Source organism: Lacerta agilis, chromosome 4 (genome assembly GCF_009819535.1).
Source record: "Lacerta agilis isolate rLacAgi1 chromosome 4, rLacAgi1.pri, whole genome shotgun sequence".
Taxonomy (NCBI): domain Eukaryota; kingdom Metazoa; phylum Chordata; class Lepidosauria; order Squamata; family Lacertidae; genus Lacerta; species Lacerta agilis.
This window is the reverse complement of record NC_046315.1, coordinates 65,967,366-65,987,575: the sequence shown is the minus strand read 5'-3', so window position 1 is coordinate 65,987,575 and position 20,210 is coordinate 65,967,366. Positions and strand designations below refer to the sequence as shown.

At 39.5% G+C, this 20,210-nt stretch overlaps 1 protein-coding gene across 6 annotated transcripts in view; it reads right to left on the bottom strand.

Moving 5' to 3' along the window:
- Nucleotides 1-20,210, bottom strand: part of MID1 (midline 1) — a 196,297-nt gene that overhangs the window by 4,580 nt on the left and 171,507 nt on the right. For all 6 annotated transcript variants that reach the window (XM_033147421.1, XM_033147419.1, XM_033147423.1 and 3 more), the window contains exons 4-7: nucleotides 12,721-12,828; nucleotides 8,852-9,000; nucleotides 5,619-5,746; nucleotides 5,093-5,236 (exon numbers count right to left, since the gene is read on the bottom strand). In XM_033147421.1, the coding sequence (XP_033003312.1) occupies nucleotides 5,093-5,236; nucleotides 5,619-5,746; nucleotides 8,852-9,000; nucleotides 12,721-12,828 (529 nt within the window). The remainder of the gene's footprint in view (nucleotides 1-5,092; nucleotides 5,237-5,618; nucleotides 5,747-8,851; nucleotides 9,001-12,720; nucleotides 12,829-20,210) is intronic.

Below are 20,210 nucleotides of genomic sequence, written 5' to 3'. Positions count from 1 at the left end.
ACATGTGGTACAATAATGCATTTTTAAAGCCACATTTTAGAAAATGAATGGAATGCAAATTAGAGACTGGAATAGCGCATTGATTGTAACAAGGTTATCATGCAGGATTTGTGAGATACTGGAGGCAGGAAGAGAAGAAGGGTTTCTTTCTTTTTCATTTTACAATCTGGAGGTAAATCATTCATAAAACATCTTCTCCAGGATTTGTTGCTATTGAAGTTCAAAAAGCAGATGGGGGAAAAATATCCTCACTGCAAATTCCCCTATTGCTGGACAATGGAACGTTTCAGCAAGACAATGAACTTACACCCACAGTGCAAAAGTCACAGGAAGACTATATAATCTCCTGATCATTTCTGGCACTTAAAATACAAATCTCATTTATAGAAGTGGAAAAAATGTATCAAGAGAAGGAGACAGACATATGAAGCTTTCCCCTCAGGTCTCACACTAGGTTAGGAAAAAATAAATCCGCTAAACGCAGATACTTTTTGAAAATTGTCAAGGGGGTATTTTAATGCATTTATTAAAAACAAGGTCTTTGGTGATAAAATGCAGGGTGTGAGAGGCTGACCTTAATGTGCAGGTAGGTTCCTGTTTTTTGTTTAAAAAAACACTGCCTATGAATGGGAAGTAAATTTGAATGCACTGCCTTAAAAGCACGTCCAAATGCCCAATCCATTATGATTCTTAAATCCCCAGCTAACTTGTAAAAGAATTTCTGCATTAAGACACCAGTGTCCTCCCTTGCCCGCATAACCATTTCTGCATCTAGCCACCCTTTTTTTTTAATTGAAAGAAAATAAATGAACATAAAAAGGATTTAGGATAATTGTCTACACAAGCGGATTTCCGAAGGCTGGCTGTTTCTTAATTTACGAGTGTAGTGGCTACATGGTAGAGGATTGCTTTCTTTATAAAGTTCGTTCTTTAAATAAAAACCCTCATAGGCACAGTTTCCAAAAACGTGATGATAGCATATACTCAGTGCAGTCTTCTGTTCTGCTCTGCTTTTTGTAAGTGCATAGCTGACAACTTTTAGCACATGGAGAAAATTTTAGTACATCATGCACAGCCAGCTGCTAAACAAAGTATTACTTACGTAACTTTGATTCCAAAGCATTCAGAAGACAAGTGATTGTTTTCAAAGCTATTTCAAAAGGAACTTAATTGAAATGTCTTTTACATTTTTTTTAAAAAAAATATCAGTTTGGGCAAGGAGTTCATGAGTTTTTGAACACACACCAACCAATCAATGATTTGTGAATGTTTCTGAAATACTATAAACTAAATGTCAATAGAAAATCAATATGATATTTTCAGGAAAGCTCTTCAAGGAATCTCCCCCCCCCCAAAAAAAACCATGCAGATTCTCTGGTCTGGCACAATCTTTTGCACATGCATCATTGTATGCAATGTTCATTTAGGAGGAGGGGGGGGGAACCCCACATAACTGACCCAATAACTGCTCCAAATACTTTCCATTATCAGCTATAGGAAATGGAGCACTATGAATGTATTAAGTTCTTTTGCATGCTGTAGCTAACAAAGGGGAGCCTTCATTGCAGGAGTGGGAAATTACAGCCATACAATTCTGTCTAATGAACCTAGGATAGCCATGACCATTAATGTCAATAGATCTATTCTGAGTAGGATTAGAACTGGATACAATCCACAGTAACAAAGATAAATCTTCATATGATAGGGTTTGCCATATTTCAAAATGTGAAAATCCGGACACAAACGTTGATGAGCCGGCTATGTCCAGGAAATTCAGAACCTATGGCACCTTATCATATGATGAGTTCATAATCACAGAGATATTCCCATCCCAGTAGAATCCATGCTTTCAACAACCAGTGAAGCTCTTCCTTTCTTAAATTATGGCAAGAGGCATGCTAAAAGCCTATCTAGATATAATCCCATTTTGACAACAAATTTCACCCCTTGTTTATCTGAACCCATCTCTGCATTACCCCCCACCCCCGAAAGAAATTAAGCCCCTGAAGCAATCCCTTAAAAAAAATAATCACACACAATTAAATACATCTTGTTGAGTAGTGGGAAAGATGGATGAAGACACAGCTCTTAAAACAACCAGCTCTTTATTTCAGCTCTGAGTCCTGGACTGAGCAACAGCTTAGCCAACTGGCTTATATAGTACTCAGTAACTTGCAACAGTAACAAACTCCCTCTAGCTACCCAATCCGTGAACGGCACTCTCAATCCTTCATTTGCATATTGGGGACCTGAGTGAGAACTGCAGCCACAGTGGGCAGAGTGAGTACTGCAGTTAAACTTAATACATAACACATCTCACATCTAAATACTATTCCATTCTACACAGCAAATTCCGGAGCAGTGAGCAAGCTAAGTTGAATGTGCGGCCATATATCAAGAATGATACATTTATGGTGTCACTAGGGAATGGATGCATGGCAGTTGCACATGGTCTGCTATGCTATCTGCTTCCTCTTCACTAATTCACTGGCAGACACCAAAGATGATGACCCTCTCAATTAAGCATGAGCCATGCACTTCCTGGCTGCAGATTATCTGTGACTACTAGCAAATTTTAGTCACTTTCAAAAAAGAGAAACAATAATAAACAACTGGTATACATACTACAAGACTACAATGTTGCAAAAATTTAAGAAGGAAATTTTAACTTGTTTCAGTTACAGTGATAATATTGGTGTAACAAGCATCCAAACAGGAAAAGGTCTTTCCTCTCCATAGGTCAGTTTTGTTCTCCCAGGCTAGAGCAAAAGTTTGAAAACAGCAAGAAAAAGAAGCCAGTCAGGAAAGTAAATACATTCCAGAGATACATAAGTCTGATTCCTGCTCAGAAGAGGAATCTTTCTAGAAGCACAAGGGTGTGAGGGAAACTGGAAAACTCACCAATCACCACACCACCATTTAAGAACCTTGCACATGGGAATCTCCAAATCTCCCAGGTCGTCGTCTGACACTCTGACTACTATATGCCACACAGGCAATAAGCAGCAATTAATAACCCCACATTTTGGTATAACTGCTGGGTTATTCAAACCATGACATACAATTAATACTTGGCCTCTCCACCCCTTTAAGACAAGATACTGAGTCACTTATTAAGCTACATTTCATAAAAATGAGACTAACATCCTTCACTGGCTTTCTCGCAATGCAGAAGCTTTGTTCTAAAGTCCTACCCTAGTGCTTTTCAGCTGACCTAATGTCTTTACCACTATCCTCCAGTTTGCCTTCTGTCAGCGTAATACCATGCATAGAAATGGGTCAGACAGAATGAAGTGCAGCTTATTATCACTTAGCTCTCTCTTCTTGTCAGTGATTAACCAAAGAAACATCTAGCCCTTTCCGTGTCTTCTTCACTTCATCTATTTTGCTCTAATTCTTTTGCAGAACTCTTAAGATTATTTGCAGCCAGGCTATCTGCAGACTTCAAGTGCCTAAGGAAGATTTCCATATATATATTTTCCTGCGCAACTCCATAAAAAATTTAGACACCGTTGATGTAAATTAAGTGCTATCTGGAAAATTCATGAAACCTTTTAGACATATGCTTTCAATATTTTAGAATTCACAATTCAAATCACACCACTATATTTACTGAGGTGTCTTAAGTTTTGAGCAATGAAACTAAAACACCTGTTGACTAGTTCAGCCAATCCCTTTCCACCAGTATATAGAGAGTTTACTTCAAATTTGGAGAAACAATAGTTCATAATAGCAAATGGTCATCAGTGTTAGAACCCAGATCAGAATGCATGCAGAAGTCGACTCCACTCCTGACGTTCAGTCCAAACTAGCATAAATAGTATGACTGCAACAAAGAATCTCTAGCAACAGCTTTATTTATAAAATGGACCAGCTGCGTTTTTTAAAACTTAAAAATGTCCAAGGTTGCATACAAAAATAAAAGCATGCCACATAAACACAAATAAATAGCGAAATACACCAACAGACGGTCACAATTAAATAAAAAGCACCACATCTTACTATTAACAAGAACAAAAATATGTTTTTTCATTTAATATTTGGAGAAGGAAACTAATTCGGAGGGAAAAATGCATGACTTGTAAAATATATACACAAACTCAATAACCCAAACCTTTTCACCTTCAGCATTAAGTAATGCTCTGTCATCACAAAACACTTCAGAAAAAGCAATAATTTAAATAACATAAACTAATAGAAACTGTATAGCTTTATCACTGACATAATGATATTTGACGGATGCATGATGTTGATGAGTAAGGGCTAGCAAGTTAAACTTGTTCTGTGATAAAATAAACAGGTCCATTATGGAAATGAGATTGATTTAAAAAACAAAAACACACCTCTCTGGGTAAAAATCTAATGCTGTTGTTCACCTACAGAATGGGTTTTTATCCACAGAGGCATCCATTAATGTAAGAGAAGGAAAAGCAGCTTTCTTCAATTTCCCATTCTTGCTGCAACCACCAACCAGCGTCCCCCTAAAACCAGCGGTGTCCAAACATTTTTTCCAAGAGGGCCAGATTTGATGAAGTGAAGGGCCGTGAGGGCCGACCAAAGGGCTGACCAAAGTTGTTAACCTTTTTTAGGATTGAAGTTGGTGAGCTTTTTAAGGGTTGAAGTTGGTGAGCTTTTTTTTTTTTTTAGGATTCTACCCCAGGAAATAAACTGCCACAGGGGCCAGATTAAACCGACCGGCAGGCTGGATTAGGCGCCTGAAATGGATTTTGGACATGCCTGCCCTAAAACTATTTCAGAGGCTTGAGGAATCGTCTAGAACACTGCAGAGTAAATCACCTCCCATTTCCTTATGTTAGCAGATGACGCTGCTAGATCAAAAGCCACCCCAGAAATGGAAAGAAAGCTTTGGATTTCACCCATTAGATTTATTTCTATTGCTGTATCTATAGTTGATGTATTGTTAACACACTAATGGGAGTATTGCCACTGTCCTGTACACATTACTGGCAAAAGATGCAGTGTTGACATAAACTGAGGAAAGGCTATAGGGACTTTCTGTTTTCTATTTGACTTGCTTGCGATTTGTTGGAAATCAAAATAAAACACGATATATAAAATGATTCGTACTTACTAACTACATTAGCTTGCCCAGTGAAAATGGTATACTGCAACTCATAGGAGACCACACTGAATTCATCATCTGACGTCCAGTGGACTGTGATTGTGTCATAAGAAGCTGTACAAAGCTCTTCTCTAATGGTTGGGGGATTTGGAGCTGTGAAAAATTAAAAAGCAACTGTTAACATTTGTCACATAACTTCCCCCCTTCATTCCAATCATTCATCCCATTTGTCACATTCACTTGTTCTCTACAGTCTCGCATTATGTTCAAAAAGTTGTCAGCTATGTGCAGTGCTCCCCCCCCACAGCGAAATAAATAAATAAATGGCTATGTTGTGGGGCCAGTTGCAGTGCCACCCCCCACCCCCAGGCAGTGGCTAAATGTAAGATATGATTAAAAAACAATGATCTGGGTTAAAAAACAATGATTTTTGGCTTGGGCATTGGGTGGGTTAATCAAATAGAAAGACAGATATTGATCTGTCTATCTATGCATATAAATGCACAGACATACACTATATGTTCTAGTATCTTACCTGTAAGATAATCAAGGCATTCCAGTAGTTTCTTCTCTCTGGTAAAATCTAGCGCAAAGGTGTCAAAAGTGTCATTGAGATTTATTTCAGGAATTAGAACCTGGGAAGATGCTGTTGCCATGGCGACTCTGCAGTGGAAGAAACAGGGCTTATTTAGAGCCTGGGTTCAGGCTGGGAAATTATTTTGATGTCTAGGGTACATAACATACATAACACAAGTGGGGAGGGGAGGGAAGTGTGCTTGGGGAATGTGCTGAATGCCGTTTCTACTGCACCGAATAGCAATAAACATTCCCATGGCCATTTGGAACACAGAGAAAGTCCATAATATACTAGGTCAGACAAACTGTCTACCTAGTGCAGTATTTCCTACTCTGGTTAGCAGTAGCAATTCGGGTCTTGGTAAGAGGCCTTTTACACCAACTGTTACCTTCTCTTTTTTAACTGGAAATGCCAGGGACTTGACCTGAGACCTCCTGTAGGCAAAGCAGTACTCTACAGTCCCTATTAGCCAATGTGATCGGGGGGACCCTGCTGCTAGTAATGGAAAGAAGCAAATTTAGGAAGTCTTCAGTCCCAGCTTATCTTATTTTAGAAAGAAAACACAGGGAAGAAATATTCTTTCAGCCCAAACAAGCCTGTAGTTGCTCTAAGATTCACTGCGGGAGTCATATTGCCAAGCATCAAAACTACTCAAAGTAATGTCATACTTATGTTGCTTTTGTTAAAAAAAAAAAAAAAACTCAAGTTAAGACTGGGGCGAATGAGGTGAACAATGCCCCCTTTTTTGGTCATCACAATATCTTTTTGCAACACAGTAAACTGAATGGGGCTTATTTATTCTGCTGAAAATTTGACTGGGATTCAGCTTAAGCATTAAACGTGCTGGGTTAAGCATTGGAAAGAAACATAAGAATGAGGGTTTTCTTGCATACCATTCAAGAAATCCTGCAGAAGCACGCAGTATTTATTTCTTGTAGAAAATGGTTTTGGCAGGCGTTCTTTTGCACTTTTTCTTAACGCAGCTCCACTAACTAGCATGCTGTTCCAGGTGTTCACACATGTTCTTTTTATAAAGAGAGGCGTAGAGCACTTCTCCAGCTTATAGCAGCTATACCGTTTTAACTCTGCAATCTGCTGGGTGAAGCTAAAGCCGTAATATTTCATTAATGTGGGTGGGGGTGGGAAGCTGTATAGGTTTGTTTGTTTTGTAGCTTGTATTTAGTTTTGGACAAGTCTCAGCACTGTACGCTTACAAAGCAATGAAGTTTTCAGTCGGGGATCTCAAAGACATGACAACGCATACCAGAACTGTAAGTGGATTATTGTGTTTTGAGAAGATTCAAAAGAAAATTCACATTCACTCAGGCATAGAGAATAAGCTTCCTTCTTGTACAGTGGGGAATAAGCTAATCTTGCCTGTTTGGAAGCAGCTACACACTTTCAATCAATTGCACTCATAATATATACTAAATCAGAATGTTTTGACTGCTTCCATTTCCCAAAATGAAAGATTTAATTCTCCACCTAGTACTGAAAACTCAGGTTCAAAACTCATATGGTAATGACTTCAGCCTCAGTTTATTACATCTAAAATTTAGTATGAATTATGCATTTTCATGAATTGGGTAACTTCTTCTGGTTCAGATGAATGATGAAAAATAGCCACTTATTCCAAAGGATGTTCAGTTATTTTCCCAACTCTAAAAAAAAGATATGTAAGGCAAAAATGCTGTCTAAATAAAGCAGACATTATGCTGTTAGCTCCTACACTATCATCCTGAGGCGTGCATGTAGCTACTGCCTTCCTTATAATTATGATGAATTCGTTTATATACCACTTACTTGCCAAAATGGCTTTGAAGCAGAAGTATAATTTTTTAATTAAATATTGCCTGTACGTGGTTCAGTTGGTTGCAACTACTAGTAAGATTTCTATGGTGCTTGCAATACTTTCCACGCAGAAACCATTTTGAATGTCTTGACCCCCATGTATATGGAAGCACAACTTGGTTACAAATGCTCCTGAGGTTAACTAATACAGCCTATCATCCCTATTAAAAAAAATTCAAAATTGGTCCTTGCATAGCACACAGCTTCTGGGACCTAAGCTTGTGGATCAAACTAGATTTGACATTAATTGTGTATTTGCATTTAACATGAACATTTTTTTTTAAAAAAAATGTAACTTGCAGTCAGGGGAGTGGGCCCCATTACTGGGGTCAAAACAGGCATGAAAAGGGAGTTTAATCGTGACAAAAAAGTATCCCCCATATTGGGAGGAAAGCTTCCATTGGAGAAAACGGTTGTCCCAAATGAAAACACATGTAGTAATACAAGGTTTTTGCTATGTACATTTTTAGCAATGCATTTTCAGGGGCTGTTCTGTTCTTTTCTGCACCTTATCTACATATCACTATTTTCTATATTTTAAAGCAGAAATGTAGTTACCATGATGCGAAAGAAAGAAACCCAATTCAAATAGCTGCAGGAAATTTGGGATCCTTAAAGAACCTGGAGTTTGAAATGAAGCTTTTGCCCAGTTAAAGCAGGATGTGAAACGTAAGTAGTATTTTGTTTTCTGCTTATTACATATAACTTCTCCAAACTGGTGGTATAACATTTTTATGATTTGTCAAACCCTCTTCTATGACAGGGTTGAGAAACATCTATAGCCAACAGTCAGGGATGATGGGAGTTGTAGTTCAGCAACCCTTGAAGGGCAATATTTTTAACATCAGTAATTACATCTGTAAATACCCCTACAGATTCACTTGAATGGTACTGTTTTGATAATAATTTCTATTAAATATGTGGAAGCATCTATAGCCTTGCAGATTCCTATAATATAGTTCCAGAAGTTGTTTTCTCAACAATGTTTGGCATTTTGTTTTTGAATACAGTCGTACTTTGGATCCTGAACACCTTGGAACTCAGTCGTTTTGGCTCCCAAACACTACAAATCCAGAAATGATTGTTCCGGGGGAAGCTGAACGTCTGATGGGGCTTCCGATTGGCTGCAGGAGCTTCCTGCAGCCAATCAGAAGCCACGCTTTAGTTTCCGAACGTTTTTGGAAGTTGCACCAACTTCCAGAACGAATTCCATTTGACTTCCAAGGTATGACTGTACTGGCCACTGGGGACAAGCAAAAGTGGAGGATTAGCCACATTGTACTTTATAAGATCTTCAGAACCACTTGACTGTAGTGGTCCCTGTGTGCTTGTGACATTACCTTTCCGTTATGTTTTTAGCAGACTGCAAGAAGCGTGCGTGATCATTCTCCTTCAGAGATTGCTCAGCTTGCGAGATCAGAGAAGTGGAGCGCTCAATGCACTGCTTGCAATTCGCTATCTGCTGGGCGAGTTTCCTCAGTCTCACCACCTGCAAAAGGGGAGAGGAGAATGTAAGGGGGAAAGTCAGGTGCGTGAAATTTAAAACTGTGCTTTTCTACAATTTTACCATTCTTCAAGGCCACGGCATAAATTGGGTGCTAATGCGAGTGGCTTAACTGAGAAGCAAAAGTACCATTTACACCTGCTCTCTCTGAGCCTATATTGTTCCAAGTAAAAAGCTTTATTCTTCTCACTGGGGAGATCCAAAGTAAGCACAGCTGGCAGATTTTTCCAATGGCAGGAAACGTCACTTCCCACCGGTCTCTACTTCTCCGATAACGAAAGTCTATTGTGATGGCCAGTTCCCCCAAAACGATGTCTTAAAAGCAGCTTACAAGTTGTGCTACATATTGCTATAAATTCCTGAACTTGTTTACAGAAAAAAGTGACCCTAGAAGATAACCTGACTGAAAGGAGTAATTCATGTGAACTGACAATAAAATAAATGTTAAGTCTCAGATGCTTCTGTTTCTTCAGCTTTGTCTTGGGTTGAATTCAGTTAAGTAGAAAACACTGTGATGTTTGTCTGTGATATGCTGGAAAATGTGGATACTGCACACAACTTCTGCAGCGGGGGCAGGCAGGCACTTACTGAAATGTAAGTGAAAACTATCTGAAGTTGTGAATTTAAAGCTTGCCTATCTACAGCTGATAGAAGATACTGTCCTGCAATGCCCCAGATCACAGGAAGCCCCCCCCCCCCTCAGCAGAGTGTCATTAGCATCAACATTGCTGGATATTCCAAATGGAAAGGGAAGAGGAAGGAAATCTAATAACTCTGTACCTAAGAAACACATTAAGCTCTGATTACATGTTTAAAAAACAGGAAATTGATAATTAAGTAGACTGGCAGCAAGTTTGGAATTTTATAGTAAAGATAACACAAAAAATACTTGCAGGGTTGCACTTATTAAGCAATAAACATTGCATATCATGACTCTGCTGGCAGACAATTAACTAAGATAAGAGTTATGTATCCTGACTTTAAGGCCACAACAAACATGAGATTTATGTCCACAGTCCACCATCAGAGTATTTCTTTGAAAGTAAGCTTTAAGTCCAAACCACTTTAATTCTATTACATTTTAGAAAAAAGAGGAATGCCGTTTACATTGAATCCTAAACAAGTTTCCTCAAAAGTGTCATGTAGTATATGGTTCAGCTTGATCCCATTTGTGTTAGAATTGGTGCCTTAAAGAATCTATAGTTCACCCTGGATTGCGCCACAGGAAACACCACAAAGTCAGTGTTGATTGGTTCCTGCCTCCGCCTCTTATAGGTGATTAACAAATTTTTTTTAAAAAGATTATTCTTGCCAACAACACTAGTGTTCTGTAGATTATTTTTTAAAACACCCTTACATTTTAAAATAGTAACTGTTTTTATACTTATATTCTGGCCAGCACCAGAGACTACATTTATTCCTTAAATCTGTATTTTGGTGGGTCAACATTTTAAAGTATTGTGAGGTGATAACTCATTAAGTATTAGCCTAATTGGTTTGAATATCCAAACAGAAAGTGGTGATTGTTTTTTAAAATACTCTAATACCAGAAACAGGATAAGCAATGCAGTCACGTAACTGCTAGGGAGTACACAGATAAATTCTACATTGCTATTAGCATTTTGGGGGAAATAACTGCATTTTACCCAGGTACAGTACAAAATATAAACAGACCCAGTTCTGGGTGGAAATGCAATAATCCCACAAAGCAAAAGCAACTTTAGCAGCAGATATCTGGAAACAGTTGATAAAGCCTATATCTCATTTCCTCCTGTTCTCTGCTGAACCATGTGGACCTTTGATACTCATTTCTGGATCTATTTGAGCTTCCATGAAATTATCTAAGAAAAGTTGTGCAGGTTTCAACTTCACCAAAGGCAATGCTAAAAATTCTCATTTCGTTTATTCAATAAACTTCTATATTACTTCATCATAAATAACCCCAGGGCAGCTTATGTGTTAAAAATATTACAACTACCTATATACAAGCTAACAGCAGAAAGCTACCTCAACTCCCCCAATTGCCTTGGTGAGGTGGTATGTCAAAATCCGTACAATGTAGATGCCAGGCTTTTTTCTTTTAGCATTGCGGGCAAACATTATTATCATTTTTTTTACTTCTCAGCACATTACCAGAGAAATGTCTTGCGTTACATTTTAAGCTTGCGGTGGGACCACATAGAGGGCTAAAACCTAGAGGCAGAGTATGGCAAATCTGCTGGGTTGCTTAACCATGTGGTCAAACTGCTAATCCAGCTGGTGAAACACCTGCTTAATTTGCTGGAAAAAATGTACTGACACACTAGCCTTCCTTGGAAAATAGCTGTACTTCTGCTGTCAGCAGAAAAAGAGACTTTGGGAATAAGTACAAGCGTTGTTTGAGAAAGCAGCGTCTCAGGCTTGTTAAAGCACTTCTTTCATAGCCCAACGGCATAAAGCAATGAAAAAGAATCACTTCTGTCAATAATAATACTAATAAGCCTTTTCCTTCCCTTCAACACAAACCTTGGGTCTGAGCAGGCCTGTCTGACTCAATGGAAAGTTTGCCATGAACTTTGGTGCAAAAATGTGGGTTTCCACTGCAATCATGTAACCAACAAGATTATACAGAAGGTTGTCACATGAGATCCTGGAGGGAGCTATATTTTGCTAATAGCATAAAGAAGTTCAGGGCCTGTCAAACAACAACTTGGGGAATGGTGGTCTTCAAGCATATTTGAGTCAGCTCTTGCCTACAGGGCTTTTTATTTTAAGTTAATTGGAATATCTTGACAGCTAAGTGAACCATTTAACCTGCCCCTGACTTTATTTCTTGTCAAAGCCTTTTCCCACACAGGGAGAGTTTATGTTTGACTTCTTCAAGCTACTTTAGCAGTTAAAGATTGAATGGCTTGCACTTAAAAGCAACAGGAATCATGGTCAAACTGATTTCACAGTTAGCTAGGTAACCAATTTAAAGCTTGGGTGAATAACTGATACTTACTTCACACAATGGGCTGACATCAGAAATAGCTGTACTACAGTGATTAAGGAATGACATTTAACTTGAACTCCTTCTACCTTGCAATGCGTTAAAATATTTCATTGCCTTCTCCCTTCTGTAACATATAACCTGTAATTTTGCACTACTGTTCTCAGATTCTCCGGGTCTTCCCCCACGATTTCCCTTTTGTTTTGATTTTAAGGTTCATGTTAGCAAAGCTACTTTGTATACATACATTTAATAAATAATTACATTATCTACAGAATAAATTTTTCCTGAAGATTATGGTATCTCAGGTTAGCAATTTCAACAGGACCTTCATATTTTAGTTCGCACACAAAATGTATTTGCTAAAGCATTACAGTATTTGCAGTTTTGGTAAACCAAAAACATATTTCCCGCCATCTTGGGGTGGGGGGTGGTGGGAAACTGTGCATGCATTTTTAAAACAGTAAGACAGCATAACAGCAAAATAAAAATAGCACAAGATACTATCAACATTATAGACATCCAGTAGATTTTAAATGGTGACTGAACGTTTGCTTAATGAGTTGTGACAGCATAGGCACTTCTTTCTACAAAATGCAGTAGCTGCCAAGGAGTTTTCAAGGGCTTGTGTATATTTTGCAGAATACTAAAACAAGAAGTCAGAAGTCACAAAGCATAAAGCATTTATCAAGAATGTTAATCTATTTGAGGACTTCCAAGATAAAAATTCTTACCTTCCCTTCCTTGATTTTGGTACCAATAATCTGACGCCTTTGTTGGATTATTTCAATAAGCAGGTCACATTCCTCCATCAGTTTAGTTTCTTGTCGGGACGCATTCACCTATTTTTAAAAAAAACAATTAAAAACGCATCAGTCTATGATGTAAAACCAAGTTTCATTTTCACTGAACTTTTGTCACATTTTAGACACTTTAATTTTCACAAAGTAATAAATTGAACGACTCGTTCTCATTGAAATTAGCAAAAATTATAACATTAATTTACTTAGTAAGGTAAAGATAAAGGGACCCCTGACCATTAGGTCCAGTTGCGGAGCTCATCTTGCTTTACTGTCCGAGGGAGCTGGCTTCCGGGTCGTGTGGTCATGGGGAACCAGAGCAGTACACGGAAACGCCATTTACTTTCCTGCCGGAGCGGTACCTATTTATCTACTTGCACTTTGATGTGCTTTTGAACTGCTAGGTGGGCAGGAGCAGGGACCGAGCAACGGGAGCTCACCCCGTCGCGGGGATTTGAGCCGCTGATCTTCTGATCGGCAAGCCCTAGGCTGTGTGGTTTAACCCACAGTGCCACCCGCGTTCTATTTACTTAGTAGCAACCTACAAAGACACACATGTAAGTTTTGACAGTAGGAACTAGTGGGTTAGGGACATAGAATGGAATATCGATAATCCTCTCTGCATGAAACTATGCCACTAGTTGCATTAACCTTGACACATGCCACTTGTGGATGTGACTCACATGATGGCAGTGACTTAATAGTGTCTCACCATGATCTTACAAATCACCATGGGAAGAAGGGCCTGTCAGTTAACTGATAATGAGTTGCAGATTATTTCCTTCATATGGCTTGCATGTGGAAGATTTTAGCTAGCTTGTGTGGTGTGACACAACAGAGGAAATCATCAAACCTGTTGTGGACTGGCTGGGTGCAGAGGAGTGCAGAAGAGTGGTGGAAGCCACTAGCTGGGGAACCCCCAAAGGCACACCCAGGAGAAGAATGCTCCGAGCCAGGGGACTGGTGGTGAGATGACAATGCATGGTCAGAGGGAGGAGCAGCAGCAGACCGGGAGGGGGAGGTGTCGGAAGCAGAAGAGGTAACAGGGTTTGGTGAGCAGGAAGAGGCTGTGGCAGAGGACAGGTCAGACTCTGAGGCAGAAATGGAGGCTGGAGGGGTGTGGGGCCAGGAGACAGAGATGAGGAAGGCTGCTGAAGAAGCTGGGGAGTCTTCCCCCTCCTGCTGCAACTAACTCCCCTCCCTCCTGGTCTCCTAGAACATGAAATGAAGAGGACAGAGCAGAGGCGGCGTTGTGTACAGGCACAGTTAGTTACTGCTTAGGAAAGACCCTAGAGAACAGGAGCTTGATGAAGTGGTGAGATGGTGGGGACCTTCAGTCCTCGCAACTGCCTTGTTGGAGCAAGACCTACTGGGAGAAGTTCTAGGATCACTGGGCCTGCACTGGTTTGGTTTCTTGAATAAAGAGTTAACTTCACTGGCACCATGTTTTTCTTTGACTGCTGACCTACGCTTGGCTGGAAAGATAGAGGTCTATGGTCAACTAACTGGTTGCATAATGTGCAACCAGCTCCTGACAGCATCCTTTATGCACATGTGCCCTTATGTTCTTCCAAGAAAACAGCAGGAAAGGACTGCGTGTTGGAACACTGTCCCAACTTTCATCAAATGGTGTGATCCAGGAAAACCATGGGGAAATTATGGCATAGAATCATAGAATCATAGAGTTGGAAGAGACCACAAGGGCCATCCAGTCCAACCCCCTGCCAAGCAACCCCCTCCCACAGTTTTCCCGGATAACAGGGTTGAAAACATTTCTTCTTCTTTCTGGAAGCAAGTAACACAGAAATGAGTGTTAAAACTGTTGCTAGTTTTCCAGAGGTGACTTTTATGTTGTGTGAAACCACACATAAAAATTATCAGGTAAGGAAATATTGGGATAATGGACTAATGTGTTGTTTGAATGCTGCCTAACTTTCCTAATCTGCAGCTGCCCCATCTAGCCAGCAGAATCTCTCATGTTTTTTTCTGCTACACCACACTAACTTTTCACTATCTTAAAAAAAACCTGCACTTTGTCAACTATTCTGACAAGCTGACAACTTCCCACTGAGAAGTAAGGTTGCTTGTAAACATTTTCATGCGATAGTACAGCAGCTCAGCTACTGACAGGTAAGTAAGTGTGTGTGTGTGTGTGTGTGTGTGTGTGTGTGTGTGTGTGTGTTTTGTTCAGTGATTCCTTAGTATTTTGGAAAGCTAATGGGAAATGTGATCCAGTTCTGACATTTACACAGATAAATCTCAAGAACCACTTTGGCCGGAAAGGTAGAGGTCTATGGTCTACTAATTGGCTGCATAATGTGCATCCAAAGTGTTCCTTTTTCAGGGCTCTGGCAATCTCAGGCAGGTCTTATATTAACTGTTTGCAACATTAACCTGCTGCAAAACATAACCTCAAAGGTTGCTCCAGCATAAATACTAGATAACGATGGCATTGATGTGCTGTTAAGTGAATTGTGTAGTTTTAGGCAAATTTCTCCAACCTTTTTCTGAATGAAGATAATGAATTTGAACAAACAAACAAAGGAGAATAGATACTATTCTGTAAATCTAAACTCTGTTTGCTAAGACAGTTTTGTTTGTGTTTCAATTATTGGGTTACTGCTGCTTTTCTGTTTCCTTTTTATTTGTAAGGTGCTTTGAGTGACTTCTTTGTGCAGGGGAAAACCAGGGCAAAAAGATGTCTAAAAGCATATAAAGAAATGCATGATTCCCAGAGTATTAGTAAAGAGCTGGAGCACACAAACAACACCATGAAAAAGGCAAAATAAACCATTCATTCTTGTTCCATGTGGAATATACTTTGCTGCTTCTTATAAATATCTCAGTTTAACTGGGGAAAGTAATATGTGGGCATAAATTGAAAGTATTATGGTGGTCATGGAATCCTTAGCAGACCTTAGAATCGAAGGGTTGGAAGGGCCCCAAGGGTCATCTACTACAAATGTTTGGCGGATCACAAGCAACTGTGTAAATAGGTACCAGTGGCTGAGACATATCTTCCTAAAATCAATCTGGATGCCCCTGCTGAGGCAGCATTTGGTAGGTGTGTCCTACCACCACCAACTGTTGAATTTCTCACTCAGGTTGTAGCTAGCTTTAGTACATTCCCTTGACAACCAAGTTTTACAAACCAACAACAAACCTGACTTCAGGCTGTGTTTTGCTGGCAGTAAAGCCATAGTCAAGCCGTTGGACAGGCTTCACACGTAACACTAAACCATGGTTTGCCTGTAGCTGTCAAACTGCTGTTGTGTGTGATCTCTTAAATTCTTAATGGAAAATAGGAATCTTATGAATAATGGCATTCTGGATTGCAACTCTCCTGTGGCTCTTTTGCATGAGGTTCGATAGAAGACTAGGGACAAAAGAGTTTATACAGCTATTTTCTTGGCCCCCAACTGCCTGCCCTCCCCACAGCTGCTTGACCTATAAGAAAAAAATGAATCGCTGAACTGCACAGAATGTGAGGTTCTCCTGATATATGTCTATTTGTGTGTGTGTAAATGCCTATTTCTGGTTCCAGCTGAATTTACAAACTTATATACAATATCTACACTTGTAATAAAACGTCTCTTATGAGAATCACATAATGGCTTGCTTGTACTAAAACCAAATGAAATACATGCCATATAATTAATCACACCACAATAATTGGCAAAACACCACACGCTATCTCTTTCTCTCATTAGCTTGGTAGATAAACATTCTGAACTCCCTCATAAGGGCTTAAGCATTGTGTAAAGAGATCACTAATTATCACCACATTGGTATGAACCCCATTTCCTCCAAGCCGTTTTCTTCTGCTTATCTTGCCAAAGATTTTAAAAAACAACAACCTCAATTATGCTCAGGGCTAAAGGAAAAGAAGCAAGACCAGTGTTTGCTAATTGTTCATATACACAAGGGAAATGAAGGAGTTAAAGACACATCTGTATGCAGATGTTTTCATTCTTATTTTATGATATGGTTAGTATGAGAAGGATAATAGATTTCACATATGACAATAGAAATGCATCAAGGAAAAAAAATCCACAAAAATAATTAATCAGCCCTGTTTTGATGCCCCATATAATTATGCTAAAATTGCACAGGCAATATTAGTGCTCTGTTTACCTCTTCATATACAAATTAGATTTGTTTATTTGACCGAACATTCTATGGTATCTATGCTTTTAAACTCAAATACCTGGCTGGGTCAGGAAGGTAAACAACGTCTCCTTGTGAAATGGGGGTGGGCTCTGTTGAGTTCAAGGAAACAGCTTCACTCCTTAAGAAACCTTCCTTGGATTCAGAAAATCTAAGAAATTACTGGCTGGGTGCTAACCTACTCTTTTTGGAAAAGGGGGTCATGGCCCGATCCAGGCTTGCATGGATGAAATTAGTTTTCAAAATCCATTCCAACCTGGACTTAGATCTGTGGGGTTTTTTTTGCACAGAAGCTGCCTTGGTCACCTTGTATTACAACCTCTGTTGGAAGAGAGATGGGGGAGTGTGTCCCTGTTAATTCTGCTTGATCTCTCCATGGCTGTTGATACCATTGGCCACGGTATTCTGCTGGTGTGGGTGCTCTTGTTGGAATGGCCAGCACCACATTGCAGTGGTTCCAGTCATTTCTTTGGATGGTTGTATGTGAGCATTATTTTTTGGCCCTGTGGACACATGAGATGAGCCAGGAAGGCAGCTTGGTTGCCACAGAACCATGGAAAGCTCCTAGTTAGCCACTTGCCTCAACTAGAAATGGAAATGAATGAAGGCCTTTTGAGCCTCTCCTAAGCTCAGCTCCTTTTTCAAAAACTAGCATCTCTGAAAGGGCCAATCCTCAGGCCTAAAGATAAGCATTTCATAGCCACTGGGACTGGTAAGTTAGTGTGGAAGACGCTTGGTTTCCTCAGGGGAAAGTTAATGTATAGGCCCTGGTTCTGGTTCTATGGATCCTGACCTTCTGGCATCAAGTTTGGTGGGCTCCTGCATGCCAGCTTGGGAGTCACTGGTTTCCTAAACACCAGCATCAGGCTCAGAGCTAGGAACCTAGCTCTTCAGAAGGGGACTCTTTTACCTTAGTTATGGCTGACTCTTAAGGGTCATGATAGTTCAATTTGTGGCTATCTGGTTGTTTACTTTACCATTACCCATGATTAAACTGGTTCAGGGATACCTTGAGGCAACTATAAGTGGAAATGGTTATTCATTCTGAGAATCTGGGCTTACGTTACTGTGGAAATTCTGATAATTTCTTATCTTCCTTCAGTTACTTTCTATGAACTTAAATTCAATCTTCTCTCATCCTTTGCTTTTCTCTTAAAAGACTTGTATTGCACTTATAAGCACGTGCTGTTTCTCAAACTCTAGATGCTGAAAGAGCAAGACTCTGGCATTTCTGTTTTTAGTTTTAAGGTGAACCTAAATATTAAAGCACACTGTTGATTAATTTGTCACACTATACAAAGATCCATCACGCATGCTTTGGTACAGTGTGTGCCAAAACAACATCCAGTCCAAAGCAACATTCTGGATTTCAAATAATACATGCCAATGATCAGATAATAAAAAGAGATTATTAGTCTATGTTCTGATCAACATGACCTATTAACAGGATTACCATCAAATCCTTCCTGCTGGCTGCTTTCTTTTCTGCTTCTAAACTTGCTTCAGATTCTATTAAATTATTCCCAAATTTCAGTTTGTGAATGAAAAAGTAAAAGCTCTGGCACTGGGCCACATAATGAAAACACAGTGTGCATTATTTTTATTGCAGCGAACAAAGCCTTCTTATTGTTTAATGGAGTCTATTGGGTAGAACCCAGCCAGCATAGTTCTAATTTTTGTTAAACCACAAACAAGAAGTTTTCTAAGCCCATTTCATGGAAAACAGAAGGGAGACATACTTAGCCGTGAAACTTAAAAGAACTCTTTGTTGAAGAAGCTGGAGCCTTTTTAAGTATTGGCATTTTCATTATTTGTAATGAAATACTATTTTTCTAAACTTTTTCCATCTCTATTTCAGTCTCTCACATTCCACTGCTCTTTGGGGATTTTTAATTTGGCTGACGGACAAGAAAGAGAAACCCCAGGTACCTCTAAATGCCACTAACATGCCTGGCTCTGGTAATACTATCTTGATCTGAAGATTTGCCTATCTTGGGGATGCTGTCATAGTGAAGGACAGCTTTATGAACATAACCGGCCCTCCTTTGTTTTTGTGGGTTTACAGAATTTGGACATAAAATAAACAACCGTTTTTGACCTACACCTTATATACAGAGTCCAGGCTGAAGCAATTTAAATATATACTTCCATTAGAACTGGCACAGCTGAGTTGAAGAAATACATGAAATGTATTTCCTGTTCTGTATAATCAAGGGTGGTGGGAGGAAATGACAAAATTCTGTAAAAAGCATTCATGTTGTTTGTGTGTGTGCTTTAAATTAAGTGTTAGAAAACACTGGCTGAATTGGAAGCATTTAAATCATCTACAGGAAAATATATTCCCTTCCACTCCTCTCCGCTAATTGTTCCAGATTTTTCCACAGCTGTGTTCTGATTACGTTGCTGTGCGACAGACTGTAACAACTCCATTCTATCGGCGGAATAATACACGCTTTTCATAAAACCCTAAAACGTTTAAAAACAGCCCCCCCTCACCATCACAAATGAGGCTCTGCAATGAGAAGGAGGCAGGCTGTTAGCAGCATTCAGTTTTCTACCATTCCTTTGGCAAATTATCCAGGGAATATCTGAGATGTGAGTCACCTCAGGAACTCCCATGTAATAATGAATTCACCCTGACTGTTGTTGCCAGCCTTGAGGAGCAAATAGCTGGCTTACAGATTTGGAGGAAATTAAGGGCGGAACTACATGCGAAAATAGCAGTCACATTTTGAATTTATCCCTCTGGTGTTTCTTCCCACCCATTAGCAGAGGTCAATGATGATGGGTGGGGGTGTCAGCAAAGAAATGCACAGTTTAATGTGCACGATAAACACACAGGAGGATTTGATACCAGGCTGTCCATGCAAATCATCATGTTATAGTTGCATATGTTGAATATTCACTCAGTGTATGTGCATTTTGGAGCTGCCACAGATTAACATGTTCACATGGGGCGGTTTTGGAGCTGCCACAGATTAACATGTTCACATGGGGCGGTAGACACTTAGCCAAGTGCTGCACATGTTTTATTTATAGTTTTCATATATTTCATACGTGGAAGTGTCTTTTTGAAATATATAGTATTCCAAGTCATTCTAAGAGATACATTCAGTCTGGCATGCATCATACTTAATGGTCTCATCCAGATGATCACTCATGGCTTGTAAATCATGGTTTATAAACCATGTTTTATGAAGCTACAGATGAGCATCATGGCCACACACGCCTCCTTTGCCCCTCTCCCTATTGTCATA